The following is a 27,035-nucleotide window of genomic DNA, read 5'->3' on the forward strand; positions in this document are numbered from 1 at the left end:
ATCTGTGGTCTTTATTGTCTTACTGCAGGCTCCAAAAATTGTAGATCATCGTTGTAGAAAGTTTGACACCAGCAAACGTCATTTCAACGCTTTCATGAACATTAAGCACCTGCAGTAGGAGAGTCACACCTCCAGCTCTAACAAGGACTTCTTTAAGGGGGGGACTTCCCCTGCAGCCTCCTGGAAGTTCATCCTCCTGAATTAGTGGAACTGTTTCTGCAGCTTCTAGCACTAAAATGTTGTCAACACTGCAGGGTTGTTAAAATATTTTCAACCTGCATCAGAGCGGACAGGTGAGGCAACCAAACCACCAGGAGGCTCATCCCACCTGCTTGAGTTTTTGCAGTGCTTTCTGGAAATCTACAGGCGCTTCTGCTCATGACAGGATTGTTCTGTATTTCTGCAGCAGCAGATGCACCGCTGAGATGTCTGGTTTTATAGGATGATTAGTCTCCATGATGACAAAACGCTCCCCCACTGCAGGCTCCTCTCCCCTCTATAAATGGATTAGAGATGTCTGGCGCTCTTACATAACGTGTGCAAACTCCTGCATTGGACAGATTAGTGTTTCCTTGGGTCAGCTAGAAAAGAAAACCAAAAATAATTGTCAATTTATAACTGTGATAAAACACATACAGACAAAAAAAAGTTTTTTTTACCTTTGAAATCTTTGTTTCTGCAGGCAGTGATGGGAAGACAGAGGTTGCATAAGGTTGCATGCAAGCTTTTGTCAACACTCTTCAGTGGCACAAACACAAACAGGAACACACACACACACAAGGCAGCTCACAGCCTCTAGTTCTTTGCATCAAAGCATGCAGTTTTCCATAACCCATTTTCAAATGGTAGGGGTGTGGACTTCCAACAAGGTCACTCCTGGTTGAAGAGAGTGGTTGCCATAGAAATGATGACTCAGACCAACTTGGACCAATCACTGATTACTTACGTCTGGCTCCAATATGGCGCCGTCCATATCGCGAAAAAATGACTAAGTGGACTTCATTCGGTTGGAGCGGATAGTAATTCATTTTCTGAGGGTGACGTCACTCTCAGTCCAGTTCTCTTTTACAGTCAATGGTTGCTACAGTTGCAGTGAGAAACTAATTTGCGGCTTCCTCATAGCATTAACCCTCTCATTTTTGAGGAGAAAAAATGTTTTACTGTACAGAAACTGAATGGAAACAAATCCATCCTATTTTCCACCTTTAAAAAAATAATAACAGTGCACCTTATAATCTGGAAGGACCTATATATTTTTGGTTTTAGCTCATGGTAGTGGTTTGGGGGGAGGCTTTATATCTGGAGCTGAGCTGAGCTGTCCATGATTGTCTGTTCAGCCCATTACAGAAAAACAGGGGGAGGTGCAACGGGTATAGAGTCATGTTACCATGCCAACCCAAAAGAAGAGAAAAGAAGGTGTAACATAAAAATGAAAGAAGTTCCAGACTGGAGTGATGTGCTTGAAGTGTAGCTTTTAATTAACTGTTAGCTGAACCGGCCAACCAAAGCAGAGATATCAGAAAGCCAGGTTTCACGGTTGTTCACATCAACCAACAATCAAACTTTACACCAGAAAGGGTGTAACAACAGCTGCCAACTCTGCAAGGAAAGACAGCTCTTTTAAACAGGAGTGGATCCTCAGCCACTGGTCCACAGCAGATTGTGTCATGAGGGTCAGGTGCAGGAGGGCGGCTCCACACTCAGCTGCATCTTTCAGCTCAGACAGAAGGCACACAGTCACACCTAGACTCCTTCACCCCAGCCATCCAAACTCACATGCATAAACAGACCAGGGGGGTATTCCAGAAAGCAGGTGATGCTAGTTACCACGGTAAGTTTGAGGCTAAGGAAGTTGATAACCTCAGCTTTTGGTTCCAAAAATGGAGGTATGTTTCAGGGTAGGTCAAGTTGCCATAGTAACTCATGCTCTGAACATAACTTGGTCTGGAGCAGGTTTAGTTGAAGGTTAGTTTGTTTTCAGAGAGGTGAAGGAGCATGCCGTATTCCATTTGAAGATGATTTAGTGGATGAAGAAGCTCAGACAATACTTTTTCCACTTTTCTTTATTTGGATGTTGGAAAGATAAACCTTTTTACTTTGATCAAACTTAATTATTTGCTTCAGTTAAGATAAATCTTTTATTTTAGTTAAGTGAGCTTAAAAATAACACGTAGTTTTGAGACAGTTATTTTACTTTCATTCAAATTAATTTAATTAGGTGGGTGTAACTTTGGTGCTGCTGTTAGTTCGGCACTGCAAGGGATTGTGGGATACCATTCCCTTTGCCTGTCTGGACGGATTTGGGTTTAAGTGTGGCTTTTTGACCAAATGTGTTTAGTTGTTTAGCTGTTTTACTGTGTTTTGCCGAGTTATTTTGTCTTACTTTGCTGAAGTCTCTGCACCATGAGTGAGGGAGAGGGAGAGGTTGATGAGGTTACTTAGCAGCCCTACAGACTTATGGCGAAATGTTCAAGTTGGAGAAATGGCAAATGATCTAATGTGTCATGTTGCAAATCTGTTTTTGTTTCATTAATTTTACTGTTATAAAAATATCTGCAGGCTCAAATTTAGACATGAAAGTTCAAGAAGTACAATAAATGAAGATGAAAAAAACTTTAATTGGAGTAATATGACATTTAGTTAGATAAAAATATATATTTGAGTTGTAAAAAATATTGAGTTGGGTGGACGTAAGAAATTAAGTTGAATATATTTAACTCAATTACTTGTTACCAATTGAATAGGAGCCAGTTTAACTCGCGCTGGTTCGCGGCGCCTTCCATCCGTGAAACCAGGGTTCAAATCAGGGCTGCTCCCTATTCCCTTCTCTGCTTCTGTGCCGGTCCCAAGCCCAGATTAATTGAGAGGGTTGCGTCAGGAAGGGCATCCGGCGTAAAAATATTGCCAAGTTAACCATGCGACACATCCTCGAAGGAGAGGTTGTTTCGCTGTGGCGACCCCTGATGGGAATAGCCGAAAGTGAAAGAAGATTTGTTACCAATTGAATCAATTCATTTCAGTTGGATAATTTATATGCGTCACAATGAAAATAGAAATGATATACAATCTCGTGCGTTTACTTTGTCCGTTCTTTTTCTCCAAGCAGAAACTCTTTCTTTTGATAATGATGCAACTGTGTTGCTTTTTTGATGGACGTATAATCTTCATACACCGTCATTAAAATAAAAAAACAGTTCCAATCACACAACATGCAATCCCCCCGCATGATCACACTAATGACCAAAACTGTGGAAAGTTTTTAGCTAAATTCCCTGTCTTCTACAGACTTCAACAGCCACCAAAACAGACTTTTGTTTGACTCCACCCACAAAATAAACTGTTTTTCTATTCACCATTTGAAGCTGAATTTGAGGAGTCAACATCATCTCCAAGGTAGTTGTGGCTTTTTGGACCAAAAAGAGCAATACTCAGAGTTGACAACAGCAGACTGGGGTCTCTTCTGTCCTTAGATTGCAGTGTTTGCTGGGAGTGTTGTGTCTTCCTGCTCCTCCTCTTTTATCCTTCTGTCTTCTTTCTTTCTTTCTCTGGTGTTCTGTCACTTCTCTAAGCAAAGGCGAGACTGGCAGAGTGCTCTGAATATGTGAGTCCCCTCCTGAGAGCGCCATTTATTGAGACTCAGGCGTGACTAAATATATCACAAGATGAAAGTCCATGCTGATGTCAGATGCACAAAAGCACACTTGGTAATTTAACGTGACAACCCTAACCCAACAGCACACACAAACACACACACAAACAGAGTATGTGTTTGTGTATGTGTGTGTGCACGCCGTGGGATTGGCTGAACTTGACATTTTTCATCCTCCCATGGTGTCCATATCCAGTGACTGTGGGTTAATGTGGTACATTTGTGGGTGTGTGGGTATGGGGGGCTGGGGGGTTACCGCATAACCTGGAGGTTTTTATCCACTAAGCTAAAGTTTGCATTCACATCTCCAGATACAACTTTCTGTTTTAGTGGATGAGAAGATTTAACCTGCATCCACAGATGCATTTTTGCCAAAAAACAAATCCTTCCGTTAAAAGAGAGTAAACATCACACATGCCTGAAAACACACTAAAGGTCCCACTCTCATCTTTTGATCTATTGTGTGGTCTTTTAGTTATGATTGTGTTATGTCTTGCTGCTGCTGGTGCTGCTGCATCCTCCGTCATTCTGCTCACCTGGCAGGTGTGGCCAATGACACCTGCCAGGTATTTCAGTCAGAGGAGGCCTCAGCCAGGCAGGCATGCAGAGAGAGCAGAGAAGGAGGCTGAGGAGCAGTTGTGTTCTGAGTTGGAGCTGTGCTGGACACAGGTTCTTTCTTCCACTCAATAAACTGTGTTCCTTAACATATCAGTCTCCATCTTTCATATGTAATGATCCCTTTGTGATTTCCCCCTAGACTGGGACAGGTTTGCCTGTCGGGGCCGTAACAATTGTCATTGACGTTATTTAAAATAAAAAAAATGTGTTTTCCAAGACATAATTTTTGCAGAGCGGCAAAAGTTTTAGAAATTCGCCTTTAAGTTGTGGGCAGTACTGTATCACCACCCCCACTTCCCATCAATCATCTGTTTACACTCTCTCCCACTAGCTTACAGCCCCTCACACCTCTAACCTAACAATATATCTCTACCAATGCCCTTCTGTGCTTTGTTCCTGTATTAATCCATGTGCCTATTTATCTTGGTTGCAAAGATGCCTGACATGAGCTTCCATGTTGTGTTGAGACAGGTTTTAGACTGAGAATTGGATGGATCAGGATCGTTCGCCCTTCCGTTAACCATCCGTCAGCCATGAGGTCATAGAGAAGAATTAGCTTATCTAACTCTACAACTACATATTTAAAGTCCAGCAAATGATCTTCATCCAGTTGAAGTTGGGGGGGGGGGGGGGGGGGGGGGCTGGGGGGCGAGACGAGCCGGAGACAGAATCCATAGCCAAGTGTAGAAGCAGGAGCAGAGACGAGGTTCACGGCCAGGTACAGAGCAGAGACGAGCCAACTGGAATCTGGAAGCAATTCCCCCGGAGGGGAGTGGGAAAGAGGGACAGTACATGAATCGCACTGCACCAAACAGAGGCATAATTATCAAGAATAGAGGAGAGAAGGAGGGTAAAAGTAGATGAGAAGAGAGGACAGAACCCAAGTGCACCATAGTTTCCCCAGCTTCAAACTTCTAGTAGAAACTTTATTAAGTTTAATTGTTCAGTAAAAAAGTTTCTTGGAGTCTCAAAGTTCCTAAGAAAAATCCAGTACCAGCATTTTGTGAAGGATGCAAAGTATGGAAGATGAATATACGGTGGCCAGAAAGTTCAAAATAAATCAAACCCTAATTAATCTAATCTAAAACTGGAATACAGTGGTGGACAAAATTGTTGGTACCCCTCTGTTAAAGAAAGAAAGTCCACAATGCTCACTGAAATGACTTAAAACGTTTAAAAGTAACAATAAATTAAAATTTATTGAATATTACATAATCAAAATCAGCCATTACTTTTTAGTTTTTGATTAAAATAATTATTTAAAAAAACAAACTAATGAAATAGGGCTGGACAAAAATGATGTTACCTCCATAAAAGACTGAGAACTAATTGTCCAGGGGGTCATGATGAACTCAGGTATGTCCTTTAATTGACATCGCAGCTGTTTTCTAACCCATAATCAGTCAGTCTGTCAATTTAAAGGGTTGACAAATAGTAACGTTGCTGTTTGGTGAAAAGGTGTGAACCACACTGAACATGGACAACAGAAAGCCAAAGAGAGAATTGTCCCAGGACATTAGAAATAAAATTATAGACAAACATCGTGAAGATAAAGGATAGAAAACCATCTCTAAGCAGCTTGAAGTTCCTGTGACGACAGTGGCACATATTATTCAGAAGTTTAAGACCACGAGCCAGTAGCCGACCTCCCTGGACGTGGCCGGAAGAGGAAAATTGATGACAAATTGAGGAGACGGATAGTTCCAACTGTATCCAAAGAGCCTAAAACAACCTCCAAAGATATTAAAGGTGAACTCCTAGATCAAGGTACATCAGTGTCAGATCCCACCATTCGTCCTTGTTGAGCCAGAGTGGACTTCATGGGAGACGACCAAGGAGGACACCACTGTTGAAAGGAAATCATAAAAAAGCCAGACTGGAATTTGCAAAAATGCATGTTGACGAGCCACAAAGCTTCTGGGAAAATGTCCTTTGGACAGATGAGACAAAACTGGAGCTTTTTGGTAAGGCACATCAGCTCTATGTTGGTAGACTCAAAAACGAAGCATACAATGAAAAGAACACTGTCCCTACTGTGAAACATGGAGGAGGCTCAGTTCTGTTTTGGGGCTGCTTTGCTGCATCTGCCACAGGGTGTCTTGAAGTTCAAAGTTCAAAGTTCAAAGTCAACTTTATTGTCAATTCTTCACATGTGCATCACATACAGTGAATCGAAAATCCGTTTCTTACTCTCTCGTGTCTGTTCAGTAGAAGAAAAATAAAAACAAAGTATACGTTTAGAATAAAATAAATAAGTAAAAAGAAAGAAAAAGATACAATTTACAATATACAACATAGGCAATTTGCCATAAAAGTGCGAGTGCACTTAAGGCAGTGTCTCAAGGCAGCGGGGGGGGGGGGGGGGGGGGGGGGTTCGTTTGAGCACTGTTCATGGGGGGATATGGGTGGTGGGTAGGTGGAGAGGGGAGAGGGTGTTTAGCATCCTGATGGCCTGGTGTGTGAAACTGTTTCTGAGTCTAGTGGTCCGGGAGCAGAGGCTCCTGTACCTCCTCCCTGAGGGCAGAAGGCTGAACAGGTTGTGTGCAGGGTGGTGTGCATCCTTGATTATTTTTAGTGTTTTGCGGGTGAGGCGGGTGATGTATAAGTCCTGCAGGGAGAGGAGTGGTGTTCCAATGATTCTCCTGGCTGTGTTGACTATGCGAGTCGTGCAAGGTAAAATGAAATCTCAAGATTAGCAAAGCATTCTTAATAGAAATGTGCTGCCTAGTGTCAGAAAGCTTGGTCTCAGTCGCAGGTCATGGGTCTTCCAACAGGACAACGATCCAAAACACACAGCCAAAAACCCCCAAAAATGGCTAAGAGAAAAGCGTTGGACTATTCTGAAGTGGATTCTATGAGCCCAGATCTGAATCCCATTGAACATCTGTGGAAGGAGCTGAAACATGACATTTGGAGAAGACACCCGTCAAACCTGAGATAACTGGAGCAGTTTGCTCATGAGGAATGGGCTAAAATACCAGAAGGCTCATTGACAAATACAGAAACCGTTTCATTGTAGTGATTGCCTCAAAAGGTTGTGCAACAAAATATTAAGTTGTGGCTACCATCATTTTAGTCCAGCCCTATTTCATTAGTTTGTTTTTTCAAATAATTCTGTTAATCAACATCTCAAAAGTAATGGCTGATTTGGATTATTTAATTTTCAATACATTTTAATTTATTGTTACTTTTGAACGTTTCAAGTCATTTCAGTGAGCATTGTGGACTTTCTTTCTTTAACTGAGGGGACCAAAAATTTTGTCCACCACTGTATAAAACCCTGATTGTGTCAGAATTCCCTCACAACTCTCTCTATAACCTCTAAAAGACTAGTGCACTAAGTCGTAAGGGAATTTGGACAAAGCCTCTTCCTGTTTGACTTTCTACTTTGGGGTCCCTAAATCTTGCCATGGCGAGATCCTGTTGGTCAAACTCCACATGTTAGTCCAACAACTGCTGGAGAACATTCTTGTAGCTAAACAAAGATGTTAAGATGGGCCTTCTGGAGGCTTCAAGTGCACCAATTAGCTGGAATTCTTTCACAAAAGGAACTAAAAAGTATATTCACCAAACTATAACTTACTTTGAGCTTGCAAGGAAGAACTCTAAGAGTGCAAAAGGAGAAAAAAATGTCCTTCTTTAGAAGTGCAATTGCATGCCAGTGTTTTTCAGAGGCTGTTTGCCCCAGAAGAGAGCATCTGAGCACCCCCCCCCCCCTCCACCCAATTCAGCTGTAAAATAGAGCAAAGAACAATAATCCCCTATTCAGTGGTTTGGATCGTTCATCTGAACAGCAGCTCGTCATTAAATTAACATCGCAGCAGGCGCGCGCCCTAGCCGGTGCTTCCCAGAGCATTGCAGTGCACTCAGGAGGAAACTCATTCTTTCATGGGGTACCAGGTCAAAAAGCGAGCTTGGCACAGTCCCGTCCGGGGCCTTGGCATTGACGAATGGGAACGGTGGCCGTGCTGCCGCTTGAGCCCTCGTGGTTCGGAGGCTTGAAAAGACAAACTTTCAATCCCTGGCAGCCATGAAGGACAAAGACTGATTTGCCCCCTTTTGTTTTTGAAGTTGTGCCACTTTCTCGCCACTTTCACCCCCAACAACACGACTGTGGCCCCACAGCGACGAGGCTGCAGCACGTGATGCTGAGGCTAGGCCCGGTCTATGCTCTTGTGCTGTGCACCTGCTCTGAGGAGGGGAATGGACAGATTTCTAAAGGAGGAAAATTAGCATGTTTAGGGAGTAGAGCTTGCTCTAAACAGCAGTAAATCAGCCTCTGAGCCTAAAACACAGTTTGAATTAAGAAAAAAAATCCCTTATCAGCAAAGAAAACAATATGATTTGATGTTTTTTCTAGCTTTGTCTAACTGCCACAAACTTTATTATAGTCTGCAAGAGTTCTGATTTAAAATGACAGATTTTAGGTGAAAAAGAAAAATGTTCAATCTAAAGTGCCGAATTAGAAATAAAAAGAAAAAAATATATACAGTCCATTCATTACCACTAGCCTTTAACTACCCTGCCAAGAAAAAGTCAATAAAAACATTTTTTTGTTCCTACTTATTGCCTTTGGGGAGTAATGCACACAATCATGTGTTTTCTGCATGTTTGGTGGAGCAGGAACTTAAAGTGTTGAGTCTCTTTGTGTCACAAGCAGAACTTTTTGTGAAAATACAGAAAAAAAGCAAACTACTTTTTCACACCATCGTAAAGCTGTTTGCATCAACTGATGATTTTAATTTCAATACGTAACAGAAAAGCAATAAACATGTCTTTTTAACACCACATCTGTTACACACAGAACTTTTCCTTTGTTTAATTTGTCCAACAAAAGTTGAGGTATGCTCCAGCAACCCTGTGACCCCCCCAAAGGGATAAATTTATTGCAAAAAATGGAGTGTGATGAAATGACAATCAGCAAGGTGTTACCCCGCCTTTGTCCTTCATCTACTGAAGGGCAAAGGCGGCTTCAGGCTTCAGAAACCCAGTTAGGAATAAGCAGGTTTGAAAAATCGGTGTATGGTTTTCAGTGCTTTGTTAGATCATCTATCATGTTTCAGCATTTTGGACAGCCAGGGGTCAATAACAGGCATAAGATCATCAGAGGAGAGACGGAGTAGTCAGGATCCAGGCCAGAGTCGGGGCAGGCGGCAGGCAAACAGAGTCAGAAACAGAGACAGGAGACAGAAGATCAGGTCCAGATATAACACTCAGTAATGAAGGCGGAGTGACTAAACAATACCTAACACTGAGCTAAGTGCAGTGTTTAAGTATGCTGTGGTTGATGAGTGGATAAGAGTCAGGTGTGCGGCATCCAGGAATTGCACGCTAGGGTTGCTGGGAGATGAAGTTCATTCAGTACTCTGGAGATGCTTCCCGCTTTCTGACTTCTGATAAATGTAGCCCCTTCATTTCAAAACATTTGCACTGACCTGTTGCAGATTTTTTTCAGCAGATTCCTGGCCTATTTGCAAAAATCTCCGGTGTTTAGGAAGCAGTGTTCAGGTAAATCCAAGGTAATTTTGAATTTTGTCCATAAAATTGTGGCAATGCCTAAATAAAAACAAGCAAAAGGTAGCCTGCAAAAATGGGAAATCTGGAGTCTACTTTTGAACTTGTTTATTTGTTGAAAATAATCTATCTAAAAAGGGAGCTCATAATTCAATTTTTTTCAGACATCCTCAGTCTGCACGAAAGTGATCTTGAAAAAAATACAGTAAAGAAGCCAATCTACCCCTAAATGGCTTATAGCACAACACAGATTTTGTGAAGTTCAGACTCAAGCTAATTGAATTGCTAAGACAAGAACTTCAGAGAGCTTCAGGCAAGTGGATTCCCCATAAACTGAAGCAACATTTGAAAGAAGAGCGGGCTAAAATTCCTGCACAGCAGCTGACAGTTGAATGACTCATGAAAGGAACAGTCGAGCATTCAGCACGCTCTCTGCAAACTGCAGTGTTTTGCTCAAGCGCACATCAGTGTGCTGCAAAAGCAGAGATTTGAACCCTCATCTACTCACCTACTGACATCCAAATCTCCCATTCTCCGGGGTTTTCTGTCAGACAGTAATGGGAGAGAGTTAATTCAAGATTCTACACATACTTTAAACATGAATGATCATCATTTCATCTCAGATTGTTCTTTTTAAACCAACAACCGCTAACTGTTCCTGTTTGCTTCCTGTGATTTGCAAAACAACAGGCAGCGCAAATGGAAAGGCTGGTGAAGCAAAAGAGGTCAGATAGATGAAGAAATGTTAACGCCGCTGCATCTGTTTATTTCAATGTCTCTGCCTCCAAATGATGAGCCCAGAAGGGTTTTCACATGAGCGCAGAATTTTTTTACATCGGGTGATTTCTCTTTGAACTTTAAATCCATGTTTTGCCAACATGACAAACGTCTCCCTGCAGATTATTTGGAAGTGAAAGTTCATTCTCTGTGTGGGTCATTCCTGTTCTGTATCCACGGGGATGTTTTGGAACGGAACTGTATGCGAAATCAACAGTCATGGACAATTTAGAAAAGCATTACGGAACATGAAGGTATCTATGTTTAAATGAGAGCAATTTGAGTGGAAATGGAGATGGAGAAGGTGAAGGACTTTAAGGACAACGGCGCAATGGAGACAGTGGGAAAGAGGTGAAGAGGCCTGTGAAAGCTGGTTGGAATGGGTGGAAGGTTTCACGTGTGATGTGTGACAATAAGTGTCAGCAAGAATGAAAGGAAAGGTGTAGCAGACTGTGGTGAGAGCAGCCAGATGACATCAGTGGTTGGTCAGAGTCGGTCTGGCAACCACTCTCGCCAATCAAAACTGAGCTTGTTGGAAGGCCACACCCCTACCAATGAAAGCAGGCTCCGGAGAATCTGTCAAACGCTTTAAATGTTCGACATGAGACTGCATGCCTTCATTGAGGCCTCTGATTGGCCAGTTCATAACTTGAATAGCTTGAACTAAAGAAAAACTATCATGAGAAAAATGAGCTGAGCATGAATGGTTGTTCTGACAATTAAATGACTGAGTAAAAGCTTTTTCCTTATCCGTAGCAGTCTATTTTGGAACCAGCGAGTACTTCCTGTTTAGATCGAGAAGGGAGGTGTCACTCAGTCCAGTCCTCATCTACAGTCAATGCACTGACCTCACCATCAATCACTTATTTACCATAATTCTGAGCTTAAACATTCTTTATTAAACAAAATGTAGCAAATTGAGAGTGGGATACGTTTTCAAAGAATTCATCACCTTAATACTGCATATGTAAATTATCTTCATGTGCTTTACGGGCTTCATGTGGGGAATCACATCACACAGCTGTCATCAGTGACCTTTCTGCTGGAGGGAAAGGAAGCATCTCTCCTTTGGTCTTCTCAGGCTGCAGCTAGTTAAGACCAGTAACTATTAGAACAATAGTCAGAATAATTCAAAAAATTAGATTGTAGAATGGTGGACTTCTGTGAAGATCGTAGGTTTGGCTCCCATCCTGTCCTCCCATGCATCGAAGTGTCCTTGGGCAAGACACTGAACCCCACAATGATCCTGGTGGTTATAGATTGGCGCCAGAGTTTGGCAGCAGAGCTGCCTCAGTGTGTGAATGGATGTGTATGCGGGTGAATGGGACTGTGACAATAAAACACTTTGGGTCTTCTAAGAAGATGGTAAATTGCTATAATAGTATACACCATTTGCCATTGTATGAGTCAGTCAATAAGAAGTAATAAGAAGTAATGACTACAACGTGTTTTCTGTAAAGTTTTGAAAAATTAGCAAATCTTTTTCCCACCAAAAGTGTTATACCAAATTTCATTGAGGCAGCCATTTCAAAATGAGCAGGAAAAGCCCTCTACTGCCTCTAGTGGAATGATGATGAAGTACAGGACACCACGGACCAAGTTACTGTCTATAAACGGGTTTTGGAGAAAAGTTTGGATCATGCTAATGAGAGAGGAGTCTCAGAATTGTATATCAAATATTATATCAATGTATAAAATTGATATCAGACTATGTATATATTTTATAAGTTTCCAGCATTTCGTGCAACTTCTTCTTATTACTTAATCACTTTAAGAAATTTTACCCCACTGCATGATAACTGCATGATTGTGATATGGGAACAACACTGGCATTTATTAAGTAAATTAGTAAGTATTAAGTAAACAATATGAAAAAAATAATAAGTGATGATAACAATATTAAAGTAATGCACACAAATGAATAAATCAAGTGAAGAAACAGTTGGCATTTACGTAATTTCCTGTCAGGGACAATAAAGTAAATTTGAATCTGAAATCTCCAATTGCAGACCAGATTTGGGAGTCAGTGTGCTAAATAATACATGACCCAAATGCCTGGAGCAGCTAAAGAAAAGCAAACATATAAGATCAAAAAGTCCACAAACAATAAATAACACTCAGAATTTCTATGTTTTCTGTATATAAATGAAAAACAAATTCTCAGAAGAGTTGGTTCCAATTTTATCGTCTTTATTGTTTATGAACACATGTTGGATGCTTTGTCTCTTAAATCTCACAGAAACAGCTGTCATCAGGGTTGCATAAATGGAAGGACACTGACGTATCCTGCTACTGCTACAGACACGATGATCACTACAGATAACCAGGCTCAGCTAGCTGCATGTGGACTCTAATAGGAGTGATGCAGAGAGATTACACAGGATGCTCGGTAAACATGTTAGCAGGTCGTTAGGATGGATTCAAATGACATTTGTTGAGCTTGAGATCGTTGAGCTTCACTCTCGCACGTAGACCCTCGTGCACACCACGTCATCTGCACCAAACGTCTGCAGGAGGCACAAAGAATTCTGCATTTCAGTCATATGAAGAAACAAAACTTTCCCATCTTGGTAACACTTTATGAAAGTGGTTCATTTACACTGACCAAAAATATAAACGCAATCCCATTTTTTATGGTATGAACTCAAAGATGTGAAACATTTTCCACATACACAAAATAACCAGTTCTCTTAAATATAGTTCACAAATCTGTCTAAATCTGTGATAGTGAGCACTTCTCCTCTACCAAGACAATCCATCCCACCTCGCAGGTGTGCCATATCAAGATGTTGATTAGACAGCATGATTATTGTACAGGTGTGCCTTATACTGGCCACAAGAAAAGGCCACTCTGAAATCTTCAGTTGTCTCACACAGCACAATGCCACAGATGTTGCAAGTTTTGAGGGAGCGTGCAATTGGCATGCTGATAGAAGGAATGTCCACCAGCTAGGGAATTGAATGTCCATTTCTCCACTATAAGCCGTCTCCAAAAGCATTTCCGAGAATTTTTTGTGCCGTACATCCAACAACATCACCTCATGTTGCAGCATCATAATGCACGGCCCCATGTTGCAAGGATCTGTACACAATTCTTGGAAGCTGAAAACATCCCAGTTCTTGCAAGGCCAGCATATTCACTGGACATGTCACCCATTGAGAATGTTTGGGATGTTTGGGATGCTCTGAATCTTGAAGAAGAGCGGACCAACATTCCACAGGCCACAATAGACAACCTGATCAACTCTATGCGAAGGAGATGTGTCGCACTTCATGAGGCAAATGGTGGTCACACCAGATACTGACTGGTTGTCTGAGTCCCCTGACCCCCTCAATAAAACAAAACTGAAGATTTCAGAGTGGCCTTTTGTTGTGGCCAGTCTAAGGCACACCTGTGCAATAATCATGCTGTCTAATCAGCATCTTGATATGGCACACCTGTGAGGTGGGATGGATTGTCTTGTCAAAGGAGAAGTGCTCACTATCACAGATTTAGAAGGATTTGTGAACAATATTTCAGAGAACTGGTTATTTTGTGTATGTGGAAAATGTTTCACATCTTTGAGTTCATACCATAAAAAATGGGAGCAATAACAAAAGTGTTCTGTTTATATTTTTGGTCAGTGTATTAATGTTAGATAATGCATAATTAAGCATTATGTAACTCTTGAAGTCTTAACAGTCCCTTTTTGTATTAATTTGTATTATATGTGTTTTATTTAATGCATTAGTTCGCAGTAAACAAAAGTTTATAATTTACTGTTAGCACTTTGTTTGATGCTTAATTAATACCTAATTATGCATTAATCAACATTAATAAAGGGGCCCTTATTACAACGCGTTACCCAAATCTCCATGGCAACAGTTCAGATTGACTGAAAAAAATGTCTGAACTCATAGTTTTGGTCACCATATCAAAGCAATTAAACTGACTTAAATTACAACTAAATTCAATCAGGTTGGATGCTTTCTGGTGAGAACTTCCTCTGTGCAACAATGAAAAACAACAAGACTAAGAGAAAGCTGGAGCATCTCCTGGATTTATGTTCATTTCTGATTTCATATCATGCAGCTCCAGACAAAGTCCACACTGCTCTCCCCTCCAAGAGTTTCCACACTAAACCAATTGCACAGATCCTGCAGATTGGGCGGGAATGTGCCCCACTTAGAGCGTAAAGTGCCACATGCTGTCAGACTCCAGCTCCATGATGGCTCAGCTTGCCTGCCTCCGTGTCTGGGAGGATTTTTGGCAACTTGCTCACATCTCAAATTCAGAGAGTCTGTTTTAAAGTTTACAGATCATTTTTTTAAAGACAAAAACTTCACAAATCGCAATATTTAACTAGGATTTTTTTTTTTAAATATTCACTTAAACATGAGCCAGATGGGTTAACTCTAAGGAATGCTCATGTTGTCCACAGTCAGGCTTCTTTGTTGATGAACTGCAGATTTGAGGCAAACGATGACACTTGTTTTCATAAGCTTTCAATTTGACTCATTAAATACTTCCACATGAATGTACAGACAGGTTCTCTAAATTACTGAGCAGAAACTATTTTCTGTAAAATTTCTTTAATTGATTTAAATATTTTGCAGGATTGATATTGAAAAATCTACTTTGAGATCATTTTCCGGTTCAGCACTGATGTTAATATTTTTCCTCTGGCTTTTGTTTTTGTGTTAAAGGTTGCTGTTTCTTAGAATCAAAATGTATCGCATTTTCAAAATGTATCGCAATCAGAGTGGCTGATTTACCTTACTTTACTATTGCATTTTACTTACATTTTTTATCATTCATTTAAGTAAAATATTTGAAACAGGCAATGGTAAACCAAAAAAACTAAAAATACTAGTTTTTATATATTTAGTTATTTCTCTGTCATGGTTCTATGAAGTTCCACAGATCCAGAAAGAGTTTTGTTAGTAGATTTCCAAATACAGATCAGATACAGATTTTTCCATATCTATATTGCTTTTTTTAAAGACAGCTTGGTCTTTTAGAAGCTTTTTAGTGCTTCGCTTCTTTTAAAGTTATTTCTTGATTCAGAAAGTCCAGAAAAGTCAGATCTGAGAGACAAAATAATCTGATTTCAGCTTTCTAGAACATGAAGTTAAAGAACCACTCCAATAAAAAAATGTGATTTTTGTTGCATTGGGTCACAAGCTCCCTGCTCTGCTCCATTCTGATGCATCCAATATCAGACAAACAGATCCATGTTCAGTACGTCTTTGTACGTCCGAGCTGGAATCTGGCTCAAAGCTGCTGTATAGCTCAGATATTGCTCACCAGTTTAGTTGCACTGGGAATGTTAGGACGTGGGTGTAAGAGGCTGTAAGCTAGCAGAAAACAAAGAGCTCTCAGCAACAGGCTGGCTTACTCCACACCAACAATCCTGCCCACAACTCTGAGGCAAATTTCTAATGAAATCCTGCCGCTCTGCAGACACCATGTCCTAGGAAACAACACAAGTTGTTGATTTTGGCTAAAAATGGCATAATCATAATTTGAAGACCACTGGGAACGCTTTTACAATAGATCAAAAGATGAATGGAGTGAGAGTTTGAGTTAATTTATGAATAAGTGAAACAAACTCTAAAAAAAAATCGTTTCCAAATTTTTTATCCTTATCTTAATTTCTATTATTGACTGATTTTTTTTTTTTTAAATTGAAATAATATTGAGCATACTTTAAAAGCCCAGTAAGGTAACGAATGCAATATTTTAATCAGCACTGTATACTCACTTCTATAAAGTTCTCCAGTCCCTCAAAAGGAAGTGAAGGTAATACAAAGTGACTGTGTTGCTCAAATCTGATTTCAATCTTTCCACATCTGCCCTTTACATCTGCACACATGCTCCAGTGACCTTTCTTTCTGTCTTCGTCGTCCTTCATGCTCAAACAGTCATTTCAGTTTATTTTTTAGCACCAAACCAGGATCCAGCATCAATGAGAACCATGTCATCTCTGCCGTTACACTGCGCTCTAAGCACACAGAGGAATTTGGCTTTCATTCGTGGGGCAAACCAGTTTCATTTTACAGTGAGACGGTGGTGTTTTGGGATGGTGACCCCTCTTCATGACGTGAGAAAAGCCGGGAAACGTAAAGCCCGAACCGAAGCTCTGCAGTTCGGGCCTTCCGGGGGCAGCTGGCCGGTGTCAGCCGGGGGGCAGGCACTCTGCTTTTATCACCTCCACACGGCAGAGGAGCTAATGTGTTCTGACCTCTCAGCTTGACAGTCTCACCACGGAGGAGCTCGGCACGAAAACGTCAAGGGCATCGACCGAAGCAGTTTGCCTTCCACTTATGTGGCCTCTGCCCTGGAACATGAGGCTGCGCAAACATCCTGCGAGGATCTTGCAAGCATCTAACCTTCTGTGTTTGTTGTTCTAGGATTTTAACCCTCACACAGAGGAGAACAGAGGAGAGCGTGGGAGCGCAGAGGGAAGGACTTTGCCTCGTTTCCCAGTGCTAGTCTGCTTCCCTACACATGGATCCAGGGGCTTAAGATCCTCTGACTCCAGCACTTATTAATCTCCATAATACCAGAGGGGCGGGGGTGAGGGGGGGGGGTACAATTATGTCAGGGTAGCAGCTCCCCTTGGTTCTCCTTTGACATCTCTCCACAGGGCGGATGAAAGCTCAGCTTCTTGGGAAAGAGGCTCTCTCGTTTCCTCAACGGTCAGATCTCCAGGGCGACTTCACACACTCCCTGTTTTCAAACATTTCTCAGGCACTAGAGCCGCTGGAAGATCAGACTTCCTCCTGGTCGGCTTCAAAGTGATGAAAGATTAAAGATCTATAATTTATGACGTGAGTAATGGAAGGAGAGACCCCTCCCAGGTCCTGATGTGAGATCTTGCTCTCACGTTGGCGAGAACGAACCAGAAAACAAAAGACTTGCCTTCCAGCGCAGGAACCCTGGGATAAGCGTCTGCGAATGATCATTCTTTTGTTTGAGCGCTCATTCATCACGAGGCTCTCGAGGACTGCAAGTTTACCAGGGTGAGCTCATCTCCGTTCAGCTCCCGGGTCCAGTAGGTCTTGGGGCCGTCGCCGTCCACCAGGGTCTGCTGGCAGTGAATCTTGTTCTCTGACTCCCAGGTGGCGAGGCTCTGCAGGGACGGGAGCAGACCTTGAAGCATCATCATGCTAAAGAGGACAGTTCCCAAATGCAAAACATCTCTAAACAGGATTTCAGATTTTGCTTCATCCCCTTTATTCTTCACAATCTCTGACATTCACCAAATTTGGATCAACGGATGCAATTACATTAAATCGGTGTCCAGAAAAAAATGAAAAATGTACGCCAGTATTTTTTAACATGGGATTGTTTAGGAAGCTAAAGTTTGATGACTATGATCATGGTTTGATCACAAATATTAAAAACTAAAATGAAAGTTTGACAAGATGAAGCAGCTTTAGAAACAAGGTAATTCAAAGTGCTCAAGATAAAGGACAATATTTTTAATTACTGGTTGGTTTTACATTGAACCGAATGGAAACTTATTTGCCGGAAAGTGAACCCCCCAGAGGTCTGTTAGTGAACTGCATTCCAGTGATTTTATTTTCAAACTGGCTTCAATTTGGAAGTTCAAAGGCTGGCACTTGTTTTTGTAGAAAAGATCCGATTGGAAACTGTGGTTCAGCCCAATAACTTCACTCTAGAATTTGGGATAAAGGGTCAAATAAAGGGTCCCTTTACTTTACATTATATCATGTGATTTTAAACCATTTTGGATTTTATCCTATTTTCACCATATGAGTCATTCTTGAACATAAACATCAACTTGGTAGCATTTTTGTGATAAATTTGCAGGTTAAAACTTGAATGAATTGTTTCCACCTATGAAAAGAAAAAAGGTTTTTAGGTGGAAAATGTGAACTTTTATTAAACTTGACAAAACCATGATAAAATACTGTTTAACAACAGTTTTTCTAGACCAGATATGATTTAACTACTGAAACAAACACTTAATCATCATAAAAAAAGAAAATCAGAATGAAGGCCCGTACACACCGGGACGAATATTCGCCAGGCGTTATTCGCCAGCGTTTTTCGCCACGTTTTTTGTATTCACACCCAGGCGATTTTCGCTGACGATGAGCCGAGCGAACATGCAATTTCATTCCCTGACATTAGATGGCGCTTAATATAAAACAGAAATACTCCTGTACACAAGGTGGCGCTGCACAACTTTACGCTTCTTACAGTCGCTTTTCCCTCAGAAGAAGAGATCGCAAGTATTTACACGCTTGTCAGAGTCATACAAAGAAAACATGAATATTTCAAGCACCAGTTGCTCCAACTGGTGCTTGGTTCGGGGATATTTTAGAATGTCCGTCATTATTTCTTCGCGGCTGTGTAGATGCAACTCGGCGTCTATCTTCTTCGCTGGTATGTGTGCTCAGAAAGGCAGTTTTGTGTTTGAGCGTCCCCAAGTTGTGTTTTACTGTAACTTCAGAAGCTCCAGACACGTGTGCAAAAGCGGCATTCTCATTGGTCGAATAGATTTCGACGTGACGCGTCAAAAAAAAAAAACGAACCCGAGGCGTTTTTTTTTTGACGCTTTGACGCGTGGCTTTTTTTCGCGTCGGTGTGCACACTCTCATTGGTGCCCTTTGTTTAGTCACGAGGCGTTAAACGTCGGCGAAAATCGCACGCGAAATTTGTCCCGGTGTGTCGGGCCTTAAGTTTAAACCATAAATAATAATTACCGCTTGAGACAAAAAAAACCCCAAAGTGTTAAAATCTGAGTTTAAACTTGAGTTGTTCTCAACACAAACAGAACATTTGTTTGTGTAGTGGTTTGCTGCTGCCTCCTCATTTTAAATGGATCTTCAGCCGGACCCCACATGACCGCCTTCCTTAATTTAACCCCAACATCTACAAGGAGGCATGGCCGCTGCACCACAGGTCAAAACAATTCAAAGACGTTGGTTTTAGGTTTTCAAGTCTTATGGTTGAGCATCCCGTCAGTGAGATTACCAGCACCTGCCCCCACTTTGCGTCTCCCAGCAAAGCATCACAGCTAAGTCTGTCTCCATAGCAACCAGTTGAGTTTGTCGGAGTCTTTTGCCTCGGGGAGGAAGAACCCATGAATTGAATCTAATGTGATACGCTGCATGCAGCATCCTCGTATAATGCATTTAAACCTCAGCTGGCAAACAGGAAAAAGAATAAATCTCTGTTTTGAAGGTTCCTCCTCTTCACATAACGCTGCCACTCTGCACTAAAGCCTCTGACTCCTCTGGGACTGACCGGAAGTGTTGGATCCCACCTGTGAGCTGGAGCTTTAGGTTTTTTTTTTTTTTGTGTGTGGACATTTTTAGGATCAGATCATATCCCTGTGACCTCATTTTTCTGTAATATTTATACTGTATAACATGTGCAGGAACTGAATTACTTAGTTTTTCAATTGTATGGAAATGCATTACAACTGACTGCATTTTAGTTATGAAAAAAGATACTAGACATGTTTGGGAAATGGTCATAAAGAATAACTCGCCTTCTTAATCACCAGGTTTGCCCTCAATTGCAAATATTTTTCGTGGATGAGCAACCTGACATGTAAAACCCCTTTACCCTCATAAAACCTTGGAAAGGTGCTCATACTTGTTAGACAGTGTGTAAAGCCAAACTAACGTAACAAAATAACTAGTTACATTTCAGTTTAAAACTGAGATGTTTCTTTAAACAAAAATATGTAATAAATTAAAAATATATTTATTTTACTATTTTAAAATATGCTTTTATACAGCAGTTTAGATATGAACACAAATCAGTGCAACTATAAGGGGTTTTGGGTTATAGTTGCCTTTTGACAGCCGTGTGAGTAATGCTTTTTGATATTAATACCTCGATTAAAATCAATAGATGTTATCAGTGTATTTGCAGCTATATTTCTCAGCAAAAGAAGACTTTTGGGTGGGAGAAAACCCCAACAGAACCGTTTCTTTCAGATCATTATCCACTCTGCAGGAGACAACTCTTCATAACAGAGAAAAAAAGTTTTTTTTCATAACCGAGGTAATCTGAGCTCTTGATCTGACTTTTTTCTGTTTAAACTAAACAACAGCTTAGACAAAAATAAAACACACCACCCTTTACATGGTTCCCTGTAGCCGTGATGCGTGACTATTGAGCCGTTGCAGGGCCCGCTTAGAGCGTAAAATTACTGGAGGAGGAGTTACAGACTGTTAATAGGAGTGTGGTCATGTGACCTAGGGGCCCCGCTGAAACTAGTTTTGTTAGTTGTTCCATTTTTAGTGAGTTGTATGATGTCATCAAATCCTTTCAATATTTGGAAAAAGTAAATCTGGCAGATTTTAAAGCAGATTTGAAAAATCAGGATTTAAAAGTCATCCATCGATCAAAACACCACAACCCCTTTATGTAAAATGTAGAACTCAGACGTAAACTCAAAATATGGTTACAGTTGTCATAAATATTACTTTTTCCATGGAGATGACGACGGTTTTTTATTTAAAAAAAAAAAACTGGAACTATAGAGTAGAAAAACACAGCCTTACTTGGTCAACACCTGATCTGGAACTAGTTACTTTCTTTTTAAAAAAAACTTCAATCTAGTTATCAAAGGCTTACCGCAATGGTTAAAAAATGGATATATATATAAATATATAAAATCAACATTAATCCTGTCACCAGTGTTTGAATGTGTGTTTGCCTGGGTGACTGGGTCTGTGACTGTAAAGCGCTTTGGGCCTTGTAGGAAGAAAACTATATAAGTATACGCCATTTACTGTTTATCTGTGAAAGTCATTTAAAATGAGACAGAAGAGGCAAAAAAACACAGAAAGGCACTGGTCATAAAAAGTCAAATGAAAGATTAAGGTTTCATATAAAAACTCTGACGCTGAAGCTAAATTGCCACCCTGTGACTTCAGTTTGAAGCATTTTAAGCACATCAAGGGAAACCCGGCTCACGTCTCTGACACCAGCAGTCCTCTGTTGTAATCATATTTACAGCTGTTTCCTCATGACAGCAGATTATTATTTTTAGGAACCTCATGACACAAACACGGGCGTGGCCCTTAAACTGACAGATAACACTCAGTTTTGAAACAAATTTGAACGAGCATGTTTGTTCTTTTCTGTAAAGAAAAAGTTTGTGTTTTTCTTTCCTTCCTCTAAATCTCTGTAACAGTAATATTTTTCTCTAAAAATTCCATGTTGGGTGAATGTGAGGAGGGGCTTTTTGCATAAATCAGTTCCCGATTTTACTGACTGGCAGAGTAATCCATTCCCCTTCTACTCTTGTATGATGACCCTAGTATTTCTTTAGATGGCTGATTTTTATATTTGATTGAGAAATGTTCTTTTAAAGCAATTTCAAACACATGACTTTGCATGAAACTAACTAAGTGAGGCTTGTCAAAGAGTTTTAGAACATCTAAAGTTCTGGCTAGACTTTGACAAAACGTGAATTTGGCATAAATATGGTATTTGAGGCACGGTTTTTTGTGAACCGCTGTACGTAAAAGTCTAATATGGCCAACTCAGGGTAGTTAATGAACCTGAGGTGACTGGTGTGACTTAACTAAGTGGAAAAGATTCTCACATTTTAAGTTTTATAGTTATAGTGAGCATTCTTAGGTCATAAATGGTCAGTTTGACACTTTAAAAAACCCACTGGGGACACAATATTGAGCACTCAGTGTTTTTGCAAAACCACATATAAATTGAGGAGAAACTATGACAAAAATGTTATTTTAAGATAAAGAAAAACCTTCACTGCTAAAGTTTTAGGAATGAAACATTTCAGGAACCGGGAAAGAAGTGTGTATTGGACCATGAGTCACTTCTCAACTCTGCAGTTTCAGCAAAACTGGTGAGTTTCTTTCACATGAAGCTGCAGAGGAAGCCTGCATACCCGACTGCAGAAAAGTCAATACGTAACCATTATCATTCAGAGATAACCAAAAAAGCCTTTCAAGCCTCATTAGATGCTGATTTTTATCAGTCATATAACTATTCCTCTGCAGAATCATGGGGGCTGCTTTGCCACAACTTCTCTGTGGAACAGCGTGACATTTTATTGTGAAAGTCCCTGTTAGTGACAACGTTTCTTCCTGTCTGTGACATCTCAGTGTATCCAGCACCTTGGGGGGAGATGAAAACACAGAGCAGACTATGACAAGCCATTTATTCTTCCAAACGTAGGCATTTTGAAGTATGTTGTTATTAAAAAGCATAAACTCAAACACTGTAGTGGTTCGTTTGTCTCTAAACTTATTTAAATAAAAACGCCAGGATGATTACTTTTCAGTTTTTAAATGTTTTAAGGATCTGGGACGGTGACGTAATCCTGTATTCAATTTTCTTCATCCCACTGATGAGATAAGTGTCCCAGGGTTGCATTTATATCAGACTTTTCCAGGAAACCATTGTCTGTAACACAAAACGCCTGTTCTGTCTGGCTTTACTTAATGCATTTGATTACATACAAGATGTTTCTTATTTATCACCACTTGCTCATTTTAAACTCGTATTTTCCTTAATGATTTTCTAAAATCCAGTGCAGATTTACTGGCATTAAAGTGTCCTGTGAGTTGCTGAATGAAAGCTTAGGGATCAGAGAATCGGCCCCCTCCCCTTCATCAACAGCTTCAGAGAGGAGCTTTCATCCAACTTGAGCTTCTCCTAATACCTGCTCAGACGTGGAGATGATACCAAGTGAAAGACAAAATAATATATATTTTATATTAAAGGGTATGTTTTAAATCATGTGTTGAACTCAAGGCCTCAACTCTGACTCAAAACCTCAAAGTTTACCCAAACCACTCAGTTATTGAAAGGACCTCCTGCGTCTACAAAATAAAAGCCTCAAAATGTTTCTTTACGATTTCATAAAGACAATAACAGCTTCATAAGCCCGATGATGAAGCAAAGGCGGGGCTTTACCTTGCACTTCCGCCCGTCCACCGTCTCCTCATCAAACTCCTCCCCAATGTGAAAGTTGATCTCGGTGGTGCGCACACTGGTGGACGTTTTGATGTAGAACTGATCTCCATCCTGACGGATCTCCACCTGAGGGTTGGAGGCTGCAGCCACGGCGACCTTCCTTAGCATGGCGTTCACCCCTGAACACACACGACACAGAGCTTGTGAGTCGGGTGGAGGGGGGCTCGTGTCATTATTGTAACATGAGCTATTTTAAATACATAAAGTATGATTGGGGGGGGGGTTGAATATGTTTGGGAGGATGAATGCTTCTGTGATGCCCAGTGATATTCTCTTGTTTTTCTTTTGTTTTGTTTTTCACCAGTGTGACCCTTAAAATAGATGTCCTTTGTAGCCACTCATCTGTAATACAAAAATAACTATTTTTGCATCTTTTTTTTTAACTTACATTAAAAAACATAAAGCCCCAGAAGCTGACATCACCTCTCACGCCATATTCCATCAGCTCAGGACCGCTGATATGGCGAGACTTGCCGGCTGCATGTTTCCCCACACTGCAAAAACCTCAATCTTAAGAAAGTAAAATGACTTTTTTCAAGAAAAATTGTCCAATTTTCTGCCTCGCACGAAAAATGATCTCATCAAGAAAGTTTTTCATTTTTAAAATAATCTTAGTTTAAGAAAACGTGTAAAAAAAAAATCTTAAAATAAGTATAAATATGTACAGTATTTTACCCCATTGACAGATATTATTTTGTGCCTATTTAAAGATTTTTTTCACATTTGAAGAAGCTATTTTTGCATCGATGTTTGCGCTTCAACAACAATTTTTTGTTTTTACCACGACTGCTCGAAATCTGTTTGTCTCAGACTAAAAACTTTTCCTTGGCTCTGACAGATCCCCAACTATTTATCAAAACTGATGGTGGAGTTTGGAGGTCAGTCTTGGGGACTGCTAAGTCGTGTCCGAAGGGAAAAGATCCAAACTCTGGAGGATGTCAGAGTGGGTTAGTGCTGCCTCTCTTCTTTGTCTGATGGCTGCAAGAGCGGCAATCCTGTCAAAGGGACAACCCAGGCTTATGACAACTGTCAGACACGCACGCTCTGACTCTACGAGGGGCATTTGGCCTCATGTCCTACCAAATCCTGGATCTTTGATTTTGATTTTTTCAGATTGTGCCTTTTCTTTTAACATCCTTAATGACTTTTGGGGGTAAATGAATCCACCCTAAATGGACAGAGGTCTAGTCTGGTTAATACCCAGGAATTAAAAAAGTATTACTGTGACAGCCCTTTGGACCCTACCCTTGATCCTGGAGGTCACGCTATGTGTTTTCACAGCATTAATTATGCATGGTCCTCACTGAACCGTGAAAATCTGCCCTAACATCCAAGGAAACGATGAAATATCGATGCACCTTAAGAAATGCAGGATGAACAACCTCTCCGGGGGTCCCAGAGAGTCATCTGGGTCAGCAAAGGTGCATAATGAGAAACTCATTATTAGCTACACGGCAAACTATTTGATTCTTGCGAAGATTTAAAACCTTATTTTAGAGATTTAGGATATTATTATTATTTTAAATGAACTTTGCTCCAAACCTTTCCAAGCTTTTCTCAAAATTAGCAGATTTTTTTTCTTTAAGAGCTACACTCTAGAAATAAGAATATTGGCATTAAAATGAGTCAAAATCCTTTTTTTCCGTCTTGACACAAGAAAAATTTGATTTAAGACTCAAAAAAACTGAAACTGCTCTGTAATTTATGGTTCAATTTTAAGAAAGTTATTTTAATGTTATATGTTTTAAAGTTCATTAACTGTTGGTCTGGCATTAATTGTCATTATGTAGGAAACAAAAATGTACATTTATGTTCTAAAAATAAGTGTTTGAATAAGTGATCTATTAGGATGGATCAACTTGTACTAAGATCGTGTTATCATTTTGTTCACATTTTGTTCTAAAATTAGTCAATTAGGTACATTAAAGCTCAGAAATACAAACAATTTGCTTAGAACTAGCAAAAAAAACAGTTATTATTGGAATGTATAACATTGAATTTTTATTATTTCTATCTAACAGCGTTTTTATTTAAATTTTTGCTTTTTGAATGTTTGTGTGATTGAGATAACTTCTTGTTAGGTAAAAATGACAGTCTTCATGGACTGATTATTTTACTATTTTCTAGTGAGTTTCTTCTAATATTACTGCTTCTTTCCTTTTTTTGGGCCACCTCTTCTTGCAGTGTTGCTTTGCAGCACTGGAACTTGCAACAACCATGCAATCCTTAGCAATATCAGCTGTCAGACTTTGAGAAGCAGTCCCTGTGAATTGTGCACACACACACACACACGCACACACACACACACACAGATGTGTCTCTGTCTTCTCTGTCTGGTTCTGCGGGGGAACGTCCAACTCATCAGATTATTAGAAAGACGTAGATGGAACACAGCGGCTCTGCAGCATTGGAATCCACATTGAGTGCTCTGTCAGCCTCTGGCGCTAACAGGTGATCTGTTGGAGCAGATGTGGCGATGGGTGAGGCTCTGAACCCAGTTACCCGAGTCAGAGGAGCTCCTGCCTGAAGAACTTCAAAAATCAAACAGAAAATGGGCTGGAAAGCCTCTGAATAGTTGGGACATACAACTTTTTCTATGGTTTTTAAATCAATTAAAAGTATTTGCTGCTTTCAAGGACTTTGGCGAAAGGAGCGGGTGTTGGGCCCCAGCAGAGCTTCTCAGCAGGACCTCTCTGAACACGTTCTACACAAAGTGTTCTGCAGAGCCCCAGGGTCTCACCATCGGCGTGACGAAACGCTGTGGCACAAATGAATGACCCAGTTAAACCGCTCTCAATCTAAAGCATCAGTAAAGAAGAAAAAATAATTAATGCATGGCCTATTTAAATGCTCAATAACACTGCCCCCCCCCCCCCCCGGTCCCCTCTTCTCTTTATAAAACAATGGCACGTCTGTTTTAGGCAGGAATTCAGCATCCATAGTTTCATGTCTCCTGTAATGCCCCCCCCCCCCCCCCCACACACACACACACACCTCCTCAGCAGCATCTCCTGCCTCCTGTTTCCCGGACGCTGCTGTGGAACAATATGATGTTGTGGGAAGTGATGATGGCATTCCAGAGCACAAGAAACGCTTTCTCCTGAGAGCGCATGATGGATGTGTCACGCAGAAAACAAGCAGGAGAGGGCTTACCGAGGGCTTTGAGTAGTTCATCAAAATTCTCACTCTTCCGCATCTTCCAGTTGCCGGCAAAGTTAGGCATGTCTGCTCAGGCTGGAGGGGCTGCAAAGGGGACCTGTTCCACGCTCTGATGTGCGTCTCTTCAAGTCTTCCTCCTGCTTTTTCCTCTCTCCTCCTCCTCCTCTGCTCTGGGATCAGCCTCCCACTAAGCAAGTCTTGAGGTTTTTTTTTCTTTTCTTTTACTTCACACAGATGGAGGCTCTCTTTAACACAAACACTCACCGTGCCGCCCGCTCATCAGTACGTCTCAGTGAGCCGGCTGCAGTCTCCAACTGGAGCTCCTTTATAGCT

General features: G+C 40.8%; 1 protein-coding gene across 1 annotated transcript; it reads right to left on the minus strand.

The window, feature by feature from the left end:
* Positions 1-12,727: 12,727 nt before the first annotated feature.
* Positions 12,728-27,035, minus strand: LOC101172157 (cellular retinoic acid-binding protein 1). The gene is made up of 4 exons (XM_004069481.2): positions 26,697-27,035; positions 23,484-23,662; positions 17,560-17,673; positions 12,728-13,065 (listed from the first exon to the last, which is right to left on the minus strand). The coding sequence occupies exons 1-4, from the start codon at positions 26,764-26,766 to the stop codon at positions 13,015-13,017; spliced, it is 414 nt and encodes a 137-aa protein (XP_004069529.1). The 5' UTR covers positions 26,767-27,035; the 3' UTR covers positions 12,728-13,014.

This window comes from Oryzias latipes, chromosome 6 (assembly GCF_002234675.1).
Source record: "Oryzias latipes chromosome 6, ASM223467v1".
In the NCBI taxonomy this organism is placed as follows: Eukaryota; Metazoa; Chordata; class Actinopteri; order Beloniformes; family Adrianichthyidae; genus Oryzias; species Oryzias latipes.